The sequence below is a fragment of the Oreochromis niloticus genome, linkage group LG7 (genome assembly GCF_001858045.2).
Source record: "Oreochromis niloticus isolate F11D_XX linkage group LG7, O_niloticus_UMD_NMBU, whole genome shotgun sequence".
NCBI lineage: Eukaryota > Metazoa > Chordata > Actinopteri > Cichliformes > Cichlidae > Oreochromis > Oreochromis niloticus.
The window spans coordinates 4,339,798-4,357,085 of record NC_031972.2 but is presented as its reverse complement, the minus strand read 5'-3'; the positions used below and the strand labels follow the sequence as shown (position 1 = coordinate 4,357,085).

Sequence of the window (17,288 nt, the reverse complement as noted above, 5' to 3'; positions counted from 1 at the left end):
CCAGTGAGATATCTGCGTCACCTCTTACAGTTTTCCTGTAATCTGAGGTCAAAGATGGGAATATATAGAGTACAGTAGAGTAAAATGTGCAAAGTTTACTATCACTTTTCTCAAAAACCGTACAGTAAATTTGTCTGTGGATCACAGGGTGAAGAGTGGGGGTCACCCAGAGTCAGAATCCAGTGAAATATCTGCGTCACCTCTTACAGTTTTCCTGTAATCTGAGGTGAAAGATGGGAATATATAGAGTACAGTAGAGTAAATTGTGCAAAGTTTACTATCAATTTTCTGGAAAACCGTACAGTAAATTCGGCTGTGGATGAGAGGGTGAAGAGTGGGGGTCACCCAGAGTCAGAATCCAGTGAAATATCTGCGTCACCTCTTACAGTTTTCCTGTAATCTGAGGTGAAAGATGGGAATATATAGAGTACAGTAGAGTAAATTGTGCAAAGTTTACTATCAATTTTCTGGAAAACCGTACAGTAAATTTGTCTGTGGATGAGAGGGTGAAGAGTGGAGATGGCCTAGAGTCAGAATCCAGTGAAATATCTGCGTCACCTCTTACAGTTTTCCTGTAATCTGAGGTCAAAGATGGGAATATATAGAGTACAGTAGAGTAAAATGTGCAAAGTTTACTATCACTTTTCTCAAAAACCGTACAGTAAATTTGTCTGTGGATCACAGGGTGAAGAGTGGGGGTCACCCAGAGTCAGAATCCAGTGAAATATCTGCGTCACCTCTTACAGTTTTCCTGTAATCTGAGGTGAAAGATGGGAATATATAGAGTACAGTAGAGTAAATTGTGCAAAGTTTACTATCAATTTTCTGGAAAACCGTGCAGTAAATTCGGCTGTGGATCACAGGGTGAAGAGTGGAGATGGCCTAGAGTCAGAATCCAGTGAGATATCAGTGTCACCTCTTACAGTTTTCCTGTAATCTGAGGTCAAAAATGAAGATATTATAAAAGTACAGTATTGTATATTGGTTAAATGTTATTGTTAATTTTCTCTGAATTGTACAGTAATTTTGGCTGTGGATCATGGGGTGAAAAGTGGAGATGAACCAAAACTGGGAGTGGATATTGAAGTAAAATAGTGTCAGGACACAAAAGACTGCGTTTCTAAGCCGGTCTTCATCCGTACCGTAATATACGTAAGAGTAGTGCAACCACATTTTAGGTGCGGCTGGCGGGGCGGCTAGCTTGACTGTGACTTCGTAAGTGAGGGCTCACTTGACCGCGGTCGGACTTCAGCTACAATGAAAAAGACACAAAGCTGAAGCTGCACAGCTGCCTCTTCTCTCATTCTCTCCTCTCCTGTTTCTACTTCAATCATGAAACTGATCAATGATCAGCTGATCGGCTTTTCTCTCTTGTTTGTTTATCGCCCACTTTGCGCCAGAAAGAGGAAACCAGCGGATGTCGCGTTAAACAACAGCAGCACGTTTAAGCTTGATCAGCTGTTGTTAGAATTTATTTAATATTAATTGCTAGTATCAGCTGATGTTTGCTGGAGCCACAGCTGTAAAGCTGCTGGTCATGATATCGGTTTGGTTATCTGGTGAGAGGGAAACATGAAGATGAAACCAGGAGATGTCCTTACTGAATCATCAGAGTTGAACAGGTGATGGAGAAACAGGTTTACCTTTTAGGTGACATGAATGAGTTGAAGGGAAGTTATGAGCTGTTTCTGAGAGACAAATAACACCAGGATCCTTTTCTAAGTAGCTGACAGCTGGTAACTGTGCAGGGGCGGGTCTAGCAAAGTGTTGCCAGGGGGGCAGGTAGGGCATTAACAGGGAAAGGGGGGCACAAGGAAATACTTTTCTTTATTATTTTCATTTAAAATGTCTCGCTTTAAAAAAAAATAGTTATCTGAGTCTTACAACAAACAATTGATAGATTGATACATATATACCATCAGAACAGTGTACATCACTGTCACAACAGTGTTTATTTTCATTCAAAGGCTTTATGATTTTTCCTATAATGGTGGGCCGGTCTTTAGTCAAAATGCCCGGGACGATTTTTTTGTCCCAGTCCAGCTCTGTATGCAGCTCATCTGCAGTCTGGTGTTACCTACATCTTCCTATTCAGAAGGCAGAATTTCCAAGTTCTGAGTACTGTGAGATTATTCGGTTATCATATGTTACCTTATATATGTAATCAAAGTAGTTGAATTATGATACTGCTGTAGATCATATTATACCCCTTAATATAGAGTGTGTGATCAGTATGTAGTTTTAGTTTGCATTATACTTCTGACTTAAAAGAGTGTGAAAACCATTAGATCTTTTGGATTGACCTGTACTACTCGACACTGTTGAATGTGTTACATGGTTTCTTGACATTTCATACTGCTGAATCATGAAGAGAATGCTGGGTGCAGAAGGCCTTGTTGTTCTGATAGCAGAAGAGACAGACCCCATTCCATACCCCCACCTTTACAGAGAGCAGAAAGACAGGGAGCCGAGGTCATAACTTAGGCGCCGTGTGAGAGAAAGAATGTGAATGTTTAGGCTTTTACGACTAGGTGGGGGCCACTAGAGGCTATAAGAAGCTGAGTAACCCGTCACCATTTTGAGACTTGCTGTGACCCTCTGCAGGCAGGTCTCCCCATCATGATGGTTCTTATGCTCTTAAGTGTTGAATTGTATGGAAATAAAGTATTGTTGATTGAGCATTTATACACCGAGTATTGTCCTTCCTTCAGCCCAAAGATTAAAAGAATTGGGAGATTTTAACAGTACAATCAAAAGCACCACGACTGCAGTTTTTGTGTTGGATGTAAAAAGCAGGCTAGAATCATGGCGGCGGTCAACGACGGTCCAGGCGTTGTTAGGAGGCCTGGGTCGTTGACCCAGGGTTTTTGAGTTTGTTATATTATTTTTAATTTCTAGTCTTTGGTTTCTTTGAGTTCTGTCTTATGGTTTTTGTCTCTGTCATCTCTAGTTGCTCTGTCTCCCCTGTCAGCTGTATCCCCTTGTCTAGTTCGCGTCTCTGTGTATCCTTTGTTGCTATATCCCCGTGTCCAGTCAGTGTCTGTCTGCCCTGGTCCCATGTCTCTGTTCTCTCTGTTACAGTGCGTGCCTGTGAGTCTGTGTCTGTAAGTTCAATCTGTGTTATGTTTCCTGTTTTATTTTGAAGGTCCCGGTCTTATGTTAGTGTATCTGGTTTTGCTCTCCTTGTCTCGTTAGTCCTGATTTGCCCCAGCTGTGTTTCCCTCCTGTTGCCCATTCCCTGATTGCTCCCTCTGTGTATTTAAGCCCTGTGTTTTCCTGTGCTCTCTGTCGCGATCTACCGTTTACTATGCTGTGTGTTTCTGTCTGCTTGCCTGAGTTTATTTTGCACTTTGGAAATTTGTTACTTTGAGTTCACCTTTTTGCCTCCGTGAGTCTGCACTTTGGGTCCTCCTTACCACCACTCCTGCCTGCACACAGCCTTAACCTAACAGGCGTGGGATTTCTCTCATGGAAATGTGCACATTATTTTTTCCTTTCTATTGGTAGGTGGCACAGTGCACTTGTGGCATGTAAGCAAGATAGAAGACTGACAATCTTGCTGGGTATCCAGTTACGGAAGCAACACATTAACAAGAGAATTCTGAGTAAAACCAAAGTTACTTTCCCTAGTAACTAGTTACTTTGAAAGTAACGAGTAACTTGAAGTAACTGAGTTACTTTTTTAGAGAAGTAACTAGTAATGTAACTAAGTTACTAATTTAAAGTAACTTACCCAACACTGTTCATCATGCAGCTCTTCAGAGTCGTAAATGGCCAGGCTGATTTGGCTATCTCCTCTGCTACAATTAAACTTGCTTTCACAACAGCTTCACTTTGTCATTTTGCTCTGGTAAAAAACGTCTGCTGAAATGTCAGATTCTTCTTTAGCTCTTCTACTTTCTGTAGTTTCTGCATTTAGGTTTTTCAGCTTATCCTGACGTTTTGTCTGGTAGTGCCGTCTTAAATTAAATTCCTTAATTACAGCCACATTAGCTCCACTAATAAGATATAAGACACACGGGTTTACCAGCAATGTCTGTAAACATATATTCAGTCACCCACTGGCGCTGAAAGGCTCTGCTTTCAGAATCAACTTTTCTCTCCACCATTGTGCACAGCTAGCTTTGCAATAACAGAAGTTTGACTTGATTGACACGGGAATCTTCCCAGTTAGCCTAGCGTTCAGCAAGGAGGCTGCAGTGCTGCATTATGGGATCTGTAGTTTGTATATTATTAGCGCCTTATATCGCTGGGCCATGCATAACAATAATAGTACATCTATATAAAATGATCTCCCGATATAAATGTACGCCGGGCCGGATGTGGCCTTGACTTTAACACATGTGATCTACAGGAAAGGGCAGAGCAAACTGTACCTGCTGCAGAGACTCAGGTCGTTTGGAGTAGAGGGCCCACTCCTGAAGACCTTCTATGACTCTGTGGTGGCCTCAGCCATCTTTTACGGTGTGGTCTGCTGGGGTGGCAGCATCTCTGCTGGGGACAGGAAGAGACTGAATAGGCTGATCCGGAGGCTCAGCTCTGTTCTAGGATGCCCTCTGGACCCAGTGGAGGTGGTGAGTGACAGGAGAATGGCGGCTAAGCTGTCATCCCTGTTGGACAACATCTCCCACCCCATGCATGAGACTGTGACAGCACTGAGCAGCTCCTTCAGTGGGAGACTGCAGCACCCATGATGTGGGATGGAGAGATTTTGGAGGACTTTCCTCCCAACTGATGTCAGCCTCTACAACGACCCGACCCGCAGATGACCACACACGTGCAGACAGACACACACATACATCCCATACACAACTGTAACTGTTTCCCTGATGTGTAATATTACCAAGAGCAATTATTTCCTACTATAACAGAGCATTTTATTCTATTTTACATTTTATTTATTTTATAGTACTTTATTCTATTGTATATAGTATTTTATTTTTATTTATTTTTCTTGTTGTGTAATATGTCATTCTATTTCATCTTAAACTATTCTATTGTGTTTATCTTAACTTTTACTGCTCTTAAACTTGTACTTTCTGCCATGACCAAAACATTTTCCACTTGTGGGACTAGGTTTGTCTTATCTTATCTTATCTTATCTTATCAGTACATATCCATTATTTTATATCTATATCTATATATAAAAACAAATCTGACACTTTTGAGACCTTATCAGTGGTGTAAGCATTACAGCAGATGCCTTTGTGTCAAAGAAACTGAGAATAAAACACAAACAAATATCAAGGAGATTTTCCTGGCTTGGCTTTTTATAGCAGATAAACACCTTAAAAATTTTTGCAGTACATCAAAAACTGAAGAAAACCATGAATCAGCATACAAACGTTACCTGATGCTGCTGAGGTGAAGCAGAACAAAGTTAAGCAGGTTTTATTAGAGACACTGCTAAGCATTTTGTAATTTCGCATAATTTTTAAAGTTTAAATGTCTTTGATATTGAACAGCAGAAATTAGGCCTTCTTTTTGGAAGTCATTTTTGGAGAAAAAAGTACAGGGCAGCAGCACTTTACACAATGGTAGACTGGTGCGTAATAAGCAAGCGAATAATGCAAAAAACAGAAATTTTCAGATGGTAAACTAGTCTTGAAGTACATTCAGAGAGAAAAAGAGCTGTGCATGAAGTGTGATTTTTATCATGGTGGAAGCAAAAAAAGCAAAAGTAAGATGGAATTCATGACAATCTTTTTCAAACGTGAAGCGTAGTCTTGATCTTCTTTTGCTGCTGGTTCAGTGAATTTTGGTCGGAGAGTGATGAAACCTGCAGCTTCAGAATCTGTGAGGTGTCGCCTTTCAGCACCCGACGGGGTGAATGGGGGGGGGTCCATGCTTTGTGTATCTTTTTGCAAAATTCGTTTACCAGCTCTCATTAGCTGTTTGATGATTGAAATAGTTTTGTGAGCTTTAACCTGAGATTCTGGCGTTTCGGGCAAAATACATTTTTATTTAAAAATCGATTCATGGTGTAATGAATCAATATCACATTATTCAAACTAAAATAAATTTTACACCCATCCCTACAGTGGTAATAGTAACATTAGGAGTTGTAACCCCAAAATAGTTACTGTACAGCATACATGACATATCTGTGGTGTTTGTATTGCTTGCTAGCTAACATCAATGTTGCAAAAATAGTCCTTAAACTGTACTTTTTAAAACATTGCTTTTTTTCTTGCAAAATAAATGCAACATACATGATATATCTTCAGTATTTGCAAGACCTGCTAAGATTGATGTTGCACAGAACAGCCATTGCTCTTTTTTTTTTTTTGGCTTGGTCATGTGACAATAAAAAGCTACAAAGCCTCAGATCTAAAGTGGGCCTGGTAGGCCAGCAAGTAACCATCGTTGTACATGTAGATCTGCTTGTTGGTGGGATTGTAGCTCAGACTAGCCACTCCTTTAGCTACCTTCTCCAGTGGTATTGCTAGTGAGTTGTCTTCTTTGCCTGTGGCTGTGTCGAAGGCGTAGAACACTTCCTCCCGGTACTCATTAACGTAACGAGTCGCGTACATCACACCGCACACCATGAAGGCGTTGCTCGCTGCCTTCTTGAACAGCCTCGTTTCCCACGTCTGTGTCACGTTGAGACTCTTCACCTCGCTGTCCCAAACTAATCGGCTGATCACAAGGTTACCATGGTTACCTAGAGTGGCATAGAGAGCCCACAGTCCTGTTTCATCTGCCTCTACATCAACATCACTATTGAGCCGGCAATCGTAGTAACAATAGGGGAACTTGTTGTTGAAACCCACACCGGTGCCTGGAAGAGTCACCCGTTTGACCTCGTTGGCCTCCAGGTCGTACCGGCACACGTCTGCAGAGCGGTAGCAGTGATAATACAGAGCCTCACCGTACAGGACGGCGTTCGGACCTTCATTTGTGCTGGGATGACTGTAAGATGAAGCAAAGGTAAATTCTCTGTGGTTTGTTGAGGCCATGAAGTCTTCGTAGGTTTGGTAAAGGCGCACAGTGTTGCCCCAGATGTGGCTGCTGAGCAGAGGTTGAACCCAGTAACTGTTCTTCTGCCCCTCGCTCTCTTTCTGGGCTTGTTTTCCCCACGAACCAGAGACATAGCTTTTACCATGAGGACTGACTTTAGTAGTGATAGGGTCACTGATGTTGGTGATCAGACCTCTGACGCAGTGCTTGTCTTGAACTGGAAAGATAGAAAGATCAGGAGGTTTTTGAAGTAGATGATGATATAAGATACAGTCAATCACTGTCATTTATCATCATTAGTTATTTATCATCCCCTGAGAGTGTGTGCTTGGTTTGAAAAGGGGAAGCTTTTTATTTCTAGATTGGCATGGCTCTGTACTGGTTTTGTCAGTGGGCTGTATCGGTGACCCAGCATTTTGAATTATTTTGTATTTTTGATTATTTAGAATTATTTTGTATTTTTGATTATTTATAAAATAATATTAATTTCTCAGGTTATTATTAGTTGATATTAGTTGAAGTTGAGTCTAGTATATGTTATCGTCCATGTCTCCTTGCTTATGAGTCTTTTTCTGTTTAAATGTGTAATCTTGTCTGTGTAGGTTCCCCTTGTGTGTCTGTCCTCTGTGTCATGTTCCCCCCCCCATGTTCATTTCTGTCAGCTTTGTTTCCTCAGGTGTTTCCACTTCCCTCATTACCCTTCTATGTATTTAAGTCCTCTGTCTTCCTCTGTTCAGTGTCGGGTCGTCTGTTTGTCTGGCGTCAAGTATTTAAGTCACAAGATTGTTTTCAAGCTTCGGTTCAGGTTTATGTTCATGCCTCTCATCATAGTTTTTGCATGCACCTGTTCTGATTCATGTTCACGTCCCCTGTCATAGTTTTCCATGTTAGTCCTACCCCTGGCCTAAACCTAATAATAAACTAATTGTAACTCTGACACTAACATCACATTTTAAGCATCGAAAATGCCTTCAAACCCAAACAGGCATTTTGTCCCCGTAAGTGACTGTTGGTCCTCACAAATATAGTAGCATGCCAATTTTCTGTCCTCACAAAGATATCTAAACATGTACACACACACACACACACACACACACACACACACACACACACATACCTCTGAAGTCTTTGGGGATTGACTTGCAGGTCTCCACATTATTCTTTAGGTAGCGCAGTTTCTCCTTCACAGTCTTCATGTTAAGCGTGTCTATTGTTTGCATCTTGTTTACATGTTTATGTAGTCTATCAGCCTATCAGAAACAGATATAATATTATTCTATTGATAATTCTGTTACATCACATCAGACCTGACATATTATAACATTAAATTACTTCTTTCTGTTGTATTTTGCTGCCACGTGCTATTTTAGCTCTACCTCTTTGGAGAGTTTCTGTGTGTGGGAGTTGTTAAGCTGGCTGTGGACCACATCGATGTCCTCCTGTAACTGGCTGAGCTCCTGGCCCAGCTGGCGCAGGGACAGTTCTGTATACAGGCCCTGGGAGTGCAGGTAGTCGTAGGGCTCCAGCCGGGCCGTAAAGTTAGTAAACTGATCTTGGATCAGAGGAAGACGTTGGCTGGAGAACGACAGCTTCAAGAAATGCAGACAAAAAAATCCTTTGTTCAAAGCCATGGCTTTTTTTTCTATAAGAGCTATGCAAAAAATACACCCAAATTTTTAAAAGTTATTATTTCAAGGGGAAAGAAAAAGTGATTACCCTATATTATAAAATACTGTGCATATTTTCTAATATAGATAGATATCCATCTGTTGAAAGATAAGACATCATGGACCTCAGCTTTGTAGTATATTAATATTAAGAATAACAACAATAATTTTAAACATTTGAATCCCAAGTGATGAGGTAAATGTAAAAAAGTTCAGTGAAGCCTAGACAAATCTTTTGCAGGCGGCATATAAAAAAATATATGAATGATATAAAAAAAAAAGAAAGTAACTTTGATACACTGTTTATCTTTAAATAATGAAATATCGATTGATTGATTATACCCATACTTAGTATTCATTATGATAATAATATTTAATGACTTATTAAATAATGTTTTATTTTTACTTGTATTACAGTTTTTTTAAAATAGTAGAACGTTAGTTCCTGAGAGCTTACTTCAGTACAATAATGCATATACATGAGTTCTTACCTCTTCTTGTAGGTTATTCAGAGATTCTTCACAGGTGTGAACTTCCTCCAACACGTACTTAAACTTCTGAGCAGGGAACACCCACATGGTGGAGTTTAGCTGGCACACACATGCATTTGCCTTCTTGTAGCCCGACACTCGCTGACTCTGGCTGTCAGCCTGATTTTGCAAATAGGAGGATACATTCTTAAAGTCTATTTACATGGTAAACAAACAACAACAAACAACAAAAAATACTACATGTAATACTTTTTTAAATTTATTGACTAGAAGTGTGACTTACTGTGGATGACAGCAGCAGCAATAGAAGCAACTGCAGCATTTTTAGAGAAACTGAGACTGGACCAACACAGACACACAGTCTTCTTCTGTTTTCTTTAGAAAAACTCACAACAAACACAGAATTTGCCGGTTTGCTTCCTGTCACTGACAAGTTGCTCCACGACCTGAAAACCACTTGGACAAATGACACAACTAAGAACATCAAACTGGCGTTTTGTAAGACCCTTCCCACTTTCTTTATGCATTGTTAATTTATTGGCTCTCATTTCCCCTTTTCATTCTTCTGTAGAGGATTATTTCATTTTTTCATTTTAACGTTGATTTCTGATTCATTTATTTATTTTCAACTATATAATATAAGTGGAATGAACTGCTGGCTGATTTTAAAGCTAAATTCATGTTTAAAACAACTATATCCAGTAGAAATTAAGTTTTCATCATATGTTAGTATGAAAATCTAATTTTGAAACGCTGCTTAAAAATGATACACTCAAAAATAATATATACCTTTGTGGTTTGTAGTCGTTAGCTTTTTTTATAGTGAATATTTTTATGATTGACTAACTAAAGTGGTTTAAACTAAACTAACTGAAGTGGATACTAATGGGATTAAAGGATCCCATTAATAAATTAAACAGCAACTGAAGCTGGGAATTGCCAAAATTGCAAACAACCATCAGTTGCTAATCTTAATTCTATATTCTCTTAGCTTACCTTTTATTTATTTTATGTAAAAAATCAGACAAACTATAATTTCTGCAACATCTGCTTTGAGCTTGTCTAACCTTACTTACTACTGCAGTTTAACCCCATTTTTATATATTATTATTATTATTATGTTTTATTCTTTAATCTTGTTATATATTTACAACCAGGGAGAGAGTATACAATACAATATTATAACAATTTCAGTTTCTTCAAAAAGGAAAAAAAGATCACTATTCTCTGAAAATATAGTGTATGGCTTAGTAATCATAGTGGTTTTTGGGCTCATTAAATATCGATAGAAGACCTCATAGGATTAATAACAGTCTTTTCAGAATATTACAAAATATACTATCATTTAATTAATTTGATGGAAGTGTGCAGTGTTAAGACATGCAATCGATTAAGACCACCTGATATTTCTAAGATAAGCTTTTATCAAATTCAGTTCTCACACTACATTAACTTTTTAACTTCCAGTGGATTGCCAGTGGCCCACTTATTTTTACAGGTATAGTGTTTGGAATTTTGCTGATTTGGAATGCCCAAATGGAAAAACTTATGTCATAGTCTCTGCATATATGACACCTCATTTGAAAAATAAGAACTACTTTCTAAAAATGTGCTTCATGTTGGTAAAAGTATACATGTGCCAAAAATGTATATTTGGAAACTTGGCAGATTTAAGGAAGTTAAAAGAGCTTAGAATGCACAATTAATGTGAGGTGGTGAGACATTGTGTGCATAACACAAACCACAGAATAAAAAAAAGAATTAAAAAAATAAAATATCAGTCTGACTCAAAGTGGACACTTTCTGTTCCTGAAACTTTACCATTACGGGATCTACAACCACAATATTGCACGAATGTCCTTGAAAAGCTTTAAAATAGTGCACGTATTAGTCATTCATATGGGTTACCATTGCATTATCCAACTCTGAAACATGACCAGCAGACTGTATCAGACATCCCGAGCGACAGCCAACTTCAGGATGTGATTAAAGTGCTTGTGCATGACCCTTGAGTGCAATTTTTGTTTTATTTATGCTCATTACAGAGAAAAAAAAGATATGTGGTTCCTAACATGCACAACCAGCGAGGGCTGCCAAGTTGGGGTAACCTGGCAAGAGATTCTGATAAAATGTGTTCAAGCCAGCTGCGGCAAATTTGCCCTTCAAATCCGTCACACTGCAAAGTCTATCATTTCAAGTTGGATGCTGACGGGTGGATCAGAGAGATTCACCAAAAGTCTGAAATCGTTGCTCAAACTCCCGTAAAAGTCCCGTTATTTTATCTTTGAATCACTTCATGTCTGCCACACGTTGGGTTGCGCACACATTTTTCAGACAGGGGAAGTGAGTTGAATCACCACCAGCGAGCTGCGTCTCCCACAATAACAGCTTCAACTTGGAAGAACGAATGCTATCATAATACTGCGTGACAACTTTGTTGCAGTCTTGCAGCTGTTTGTTGCAAGGGTGCTCAGGTGCTCTGTAACATCCACCATAAATGCAAGGTCCTGCATCCATTCTGCGGAATGAAATTCTAACACTGGTTTGCCATTTTCTTCCATGAACTGTTCAATTTCTTCTCATAAATCAAAGAAACGCCTCAGCACAGCACCTCGGCTCAACCATCTTACCTCAGTGTGGTATGGCAGGCCATAGCTGTGGTCTTTCTCTCTGAGAAGGCTGTCAAACTGACGGTGATTGAGGTTTCTGGATCAGATGAAATTAACAGTTTGGATGACCACCTTCATGACGTTATCCATCTTTAATGACTTGCAACACAAAGCTTCCTGGTGCAAAATACAGTGAAAAGTCCAAAAATCACATCCTCCATTTGCAGATTACACTTTATCTCTGAACTTTGTTACAACGCCTGCTTTTTTACCGATCATTGAGGGCGCACCATCTGTAGCCAGGCTGACAGTGTGGGACCAGTCCACTCCGACCCTGTCCAGCATGCTGACGAGTGCGGTGAAAATATCAGCTGCTGTCGTTGTATCTGTCATGGGCACCAACTCCACGAACTCCTCGGTGACGGTCAATGTGTCATCAACTCCGCAGATGAAAATTGCCAGTTGTGCAACATCTGTAATGTCCGTGTCTTCATCAATTGCAACTGAAAACACAATAAATGACTTTACTTTTTGCTTCAACTGGCTGTCCAAATCCGCTTAAAAGATCGGAAATCCTGTCTGCAACTGTGTTTCTTGTCAGGCTGATATTTGCAAAGGCCTGGCGCTTTTCAGGTCATACAATCTTCGATGCCTTCATCATACATGTTTTTACAAATTCACCCTCACTAAATGGTTTTGAAGCTAGTGCGATTTCGTTAGCAGTGAGGTAGCTAGCTTTCACTGCAGCATCACGGATGCCTCGGCTGTGAGTAAACACAGACTGCTGTTTCTTCAGACCCACAAAGACTTCATTCACCTTCTCTCTTCTCCGCTGTCCTTGAAAGTTGTCATATTTGTCGGCACGAGGACTCACATAGTGGCGACGCAGGTTATATACTTTCAGCAGTGCAACATGGTGCAACATGAACACACCAAACATACAGCTTTCCCATTCACTTCTGTGAATAAATAGGAGGCTGACCATTTTTCTTGGAACACTCTGCGTTCTGTGTCCACGTTTCTCTTTTTTGACAGAGACATATTGTGGCAATGAGGGTGCCAAAGCACATAGGTTTAAATTTCGTGGAGAAAACAATGTAGCTGATATTAGCTCACAATTGCTATTGCACCATCCAATGGGCGCAATTGGAACAGCAAATTTTTTTATTGAAAAATTGCAGCGCATTTTTATACTTTACAAAATCATCTTGCGGGCCGGATTAAACCTGTTTGCGGGCCTGATCCGGCCCGCGGGCCGTACGTTTGAGACCCCGATATAGACAGTGCCAGTTATTTTCAGTCACCTTTTTCACTGTCCTGTCTTCCTCCCCTAACCTAGATGGCGGCCCCTCCCATAAGAATGGTTCTGCTGGAGGTTTCTTCCTGTTAAAAGGGAGTTTTTCCTTCCCATCGTCGCCAAAGCACTTGCTCATGAGTCACAGATTGTTGGGGTTTTCTCTGTTTTTTCATTCTTCTAGGGTCTTTACCTTACAATATTTAGTGCCTTGAGGCAGTTATTGCTGTATAACAAAAACTGAATTGAAGTGAATGTAGCCTCGGTTAAAATCACACATTATTGGAGTGGTTTTGTTTGGGGACCAAAGTCTGGAGCCAAGAACAAAGAGTTTTGTTTTAGTAACAAAAAATGGGCAAATTTTTAGTTTGTGTTTTTGTTCATTCTTATTTTTTTCAATTGTTGTTTAGCAATCAGGTGACAAAGAAATAATTACATTGATCCCTTGTTTACTGCGGGAGCTACGTTCTAAAAATAACCCGTGATAGGTGAAATCCGCAAAGTAGCCAGCTTTATTTTTTTACAATTATTATAGATGTTTAAGGCTGTAAAACCCCTCACTACACTTTTCTCAGACAGGCATGAAAATTTTGACACTTTTTTCTCTTGTTTAAACACTACGGAGCCCTGCAAGGGACACTGGAGAAAAAAAATGAAGATGAACTTTTGCACTGAACTGAAGCAAAACTTTTTTTGAGAAGCAAAACAGCCTCAGACCATCACACTATCACTACCATATTTTACTGCTGACAAGATGTTCCTCTTCTGAAATGCTGGGTTAGTTTTACGCCAGAGGTATTCGGACATACACCTTGCAAAACTTTCAGTTTTTGTATCATCAGTCCACAGAGTATTCTCCCAAAAGTCTTGAGGATCATCAAGATGTTTTCAGGCAAAACTGAGATGAGCCTTTATGTTCCTTTTGCTTAGCAGAGGTGTTTATCTTGGAATTCTGCATGCCATATTTGTTACTTTTTCAGACACAGCCATGTAGGTTTGGATTTTTTCCCCCTTAATGGTAAACATCTTTATTTAGAAACTGCATTTTGTTTTTACTTGTGTTATCTTTGCCTAATGTTTACATTTGTTTGATGATCTGAAATATTAAGTGTGACAACCATACAAAAAAATAGGAAATCAGAAAGTCATCCACCCTTGGTAGCAAGAACTGCAATCCAGTGTTTGCGATAGCCAGAAATGAGTCTTTCTCTTTGCTGTTGAGGAATTTTGGCCTAATCTTATTTGGAAAATTGCTTTCATTCAGACACATTGGATTTGACTGATTCACTGACACAATTACCGCTTCCTTACCACTGGGATCTTCAGAATGCCATTGAGACTGGACAAGTGGAGTTTGATGGTAAACAAGAGAGGGAAGGTAGTCAGAACTAAGGAGAGAGCACTACAACACTACAACATTGCAACAAAAATATGAAACAACAAAAACTATGACTGCATCAGGAAGAAAGTCACGTCTGACTTTGTGCTCAGTATAATCCTCAGGCAGCAAAAACCAAAGAAAGAAGAGGAGCAAGAAGAGGAACCTTCATGGAAAGACAGGCCCCTGCATGGCACATACCACCGGCAGATAGAAGAAGTGATTATAAAAAAATCCTACTAGTGGCTGGACAAATTTATACTGAAAGACTGCAAAGAAGGACTCATCATGGCAGCACAGGTAGAGAGAGGAAGGGGTTGATTACACCAGGCAAGACCCCAGGTGCAGGCTGTGCAAAGATGCCCCTGAGACAATCCAGCACATAACAGCAGGGTGCAAGATGCTAGCCGGCAGGGCATACATGGAACGCCATAACCAAGTAGCAGGCACAGTATACAGAAACATCTGTGCTGAATATGGCCTGGAAGTCCTGAGGTCAAAATGGGACACACCCCTATGGTGGTTGTTACTGACTAAGATAAGATCCTGAGGGACTTTCAGCTACAGACGAACAAACTGGTGATGGCTAACTAGCATAGCAGTGGTGGACAAGCAGAGGAAGACGGTTGTAGTAGTGATAAATGTAGCTATACCGAGTGATAGCAGCATCAGGAAGATGGAACACAGTTCTTGTTCTGTTGTCCCTCCTGTTGGGTTTCTTAGTTGTTGATTTCTAGTTCTTTTTCTGGGGTCCTGTATTTCCAAGTTTTGCCAAAAATTAAGTAAGCGAATATTCAATTCAGTTCAATTCAATTCAATTTTATTTACATAGTGCCAAATCACAACAATACTCGCCTCAAGGCGCTGAATATAACAAAGGATATCCAATTTAGGACATCTAATCAATCCAAAAAAGTACATTACAAATGAATTCAATAGCTCGAACTTTTTGGGAAAACATATCAGTTATGTTTTCCACTATAGGACAAGTAGCTCTGAAGACTGTATTGTTTTAACATAGTGAAATTCAAAAAGCTTACCATGCACAAAAATGTGGTAGCAGCTAACACATTGCACAAGTACAAAACCTCAGAATTAAAAATCTGTTCCAAGTGGTTCAATTAGACATAACATGTTTTTTTTTCCCTGTGGCTATTTTACGTGCACAGTGCAGAATTTTTACTTTCTGTTCCCAAAACCTACATCTTCCATTACTCCTTGAGTGATGAAAAACAATAAAAAAAACATGCTTTTTTTCTTCTTGCACACCTGCACTACCATCAGCTGATTTCAGTTTGTATGCAGAGAGGAATAACATAGCGGCGAAATCTGCAGCTTTAACCTCCCGAACTCTTTCATGGTATGCATTTTTAATTTGTCTTTGCTATTTGGGCTGATTGGGACCTGATCAATGTAAAAGCAAAGAATTACCAATTTTTTTAATTTTTTTTTTTTTTTTTTACCTGATTTTTGTTTCTGCGAAAAATGAGATTCACATATGCGGACATTGGTTTTAAATTTTGATAGAACAGTGGCAGTGTAATGTCCTCGTAAGTGGATATCAGGCCGTTGTAGAGCAAAATTTAGTATTTTGGTCTAGACAACCCAAAATGTGATGTCCACATATGTGGACGCCAGGTCCTAGGAGGTTAAAGGAGCAAAGATGCGGACATTACTTTTTCTTTCTATTGCACAAGAGAACAAGAGCATGATAGTAAAGTGCAAACTGTGTGAAAAGAAACAACTTTATTATCTTGCTAACACAACTTTGGCTCTTGTCAAGCATCTGCACAGAAAACATGCTAATACAAAGCTGCTTGTGTTGGCTGACCCCAGCAAAGCTGCCAGAGCCTGATCTTCATCATGTAACATCGTAGACATATCAGTATTGTAGTCTTGCAGCCCGATTTCTACCTGGACCTGTTTCTAATAAGAATCTAAGAATTGCTGTGGCAGGTGGTTTGAAATGTCTTTGGGCTGGTTTCCAGCTCTTCTTCATGTTAATGGCTTTATGTTCAAACACAAGCACTAAAAGAGAGACCTTATGTGTCCTAGATAGGACAGGGATTGTCCCAGTGTGTGGGCTTGTCTGAGACGAGCTTGTCTGCACTAGACTGTACATTTACATGTGATACAGTTAAAACAGCTTACTGTGCACCAAAATGCGGTAGTGGCGAACACACTGCATGAATAACAGAGCCCAAAATTAAATACACATTGTGGCTACTTTGTGGCTGTTTTTGCATTTCATGCAAAATGGTCACTTTCTGTTCCTGAAGGAATTTCATGAAAAACATTTTTAAAATAGATGTATTAGTGACTGTTCTCAGATTTTGAATTGGTTTTGCATCTTCCATCACCAGATATAGATCATGGGTTTAACAGTGACTCAGAGGCAACATTATGATATTGTATTATTTAGCATAAACTTTACCACATGTAGGATATGATATATATACAGTGTATTTTTGTGTGGTAGTTTCCAAATTTTTACTATCACAGCCTTTGATAATTCACATTATTGATTAAATTGATAAAATTTGCATGCCCTCCTACTGCTAGTGCTGATGAGTTGAAATAATAAAAAAAAAAAAAAGAATAACAATTTTTCTTAAAAAGAGTTTGTAGTTTAAAAAATTGTAAAAACAGTGACATCTGTTTTGTTTTGTTTTTTGTTTTGAGTATATATTTTATATACATTTCTCAATTTCAGCATTAGATTCACAATGTCACAAGTTTTTTTTTTTAACAGAGTTTTAGGTTTCAGTACTTTAATTCTTATTTGGTACTTTACTAAATGTGAGATATTTATTTTGTATAGCTGAAGATGCTTTTACTGTCATTTCCCGTGATTAGATGCAAATTCTCTGTGTTGCTGTAATCCAAATC

General features: G+C 39.3%; 1 protein-coding gene across 1 annotated transcript; it reads right to left on the bottom strand.

Annotated features, from left to right (window-relative positions):
- Nucleotides 1-6,314: 6,314 nt before the first annotated feature.
- On the bottom strand, nt 6,315-12,392 carry LOC102080210 (olfactomedin). The gene is made up of 7 exons (XM_025909180.1): nt 12,368-12,392; nt 11,983-12,230; nt 11,749-11,805; nt 9,119-9,277; nt 8,337-8,549; nt 8,078-8,210; nt 6,315-7,177 (listed from the first exon to the last, which is right to left on the bottom strand). The coding sequence occupies exons 1-7, from the start codon at nt 12,390-12,392 to the stop codon at nt 6,315-6,317; spliced, it is 1,698 nt and encodes a 565-aa protein (XP_025764965.1).
- Between the last annotated feature and the right edge of the window lie 4,896 nt (nt 12,393-17,288).

What these genes read in the sequence shown, in the direction of transcription:
- LOC102080210 (XM_025909180.1), bottom strand. Translation starts at nt 12,392, where the DNA reads ATGTATGATGAAGGCATCGAAGATT. An exon ending in CACAGAAACTCTCCAAAGAG is followed by an intron (nt 8,211 to 8,336) that starts GTAGAGCTAAAA and finishes TGTTTCTGATAG; the next exon opens with GCTGATAGACTACATAAACA. An exon ending in AATCCCCAAAGACTTCAGAG is followed by an intron (nt 7,178 to 8,077) that starts GTATGTGTGTGT and finishes CTATCTTTCCAG; the next exon opens with TTCAAGACAAGCACTGCGTC.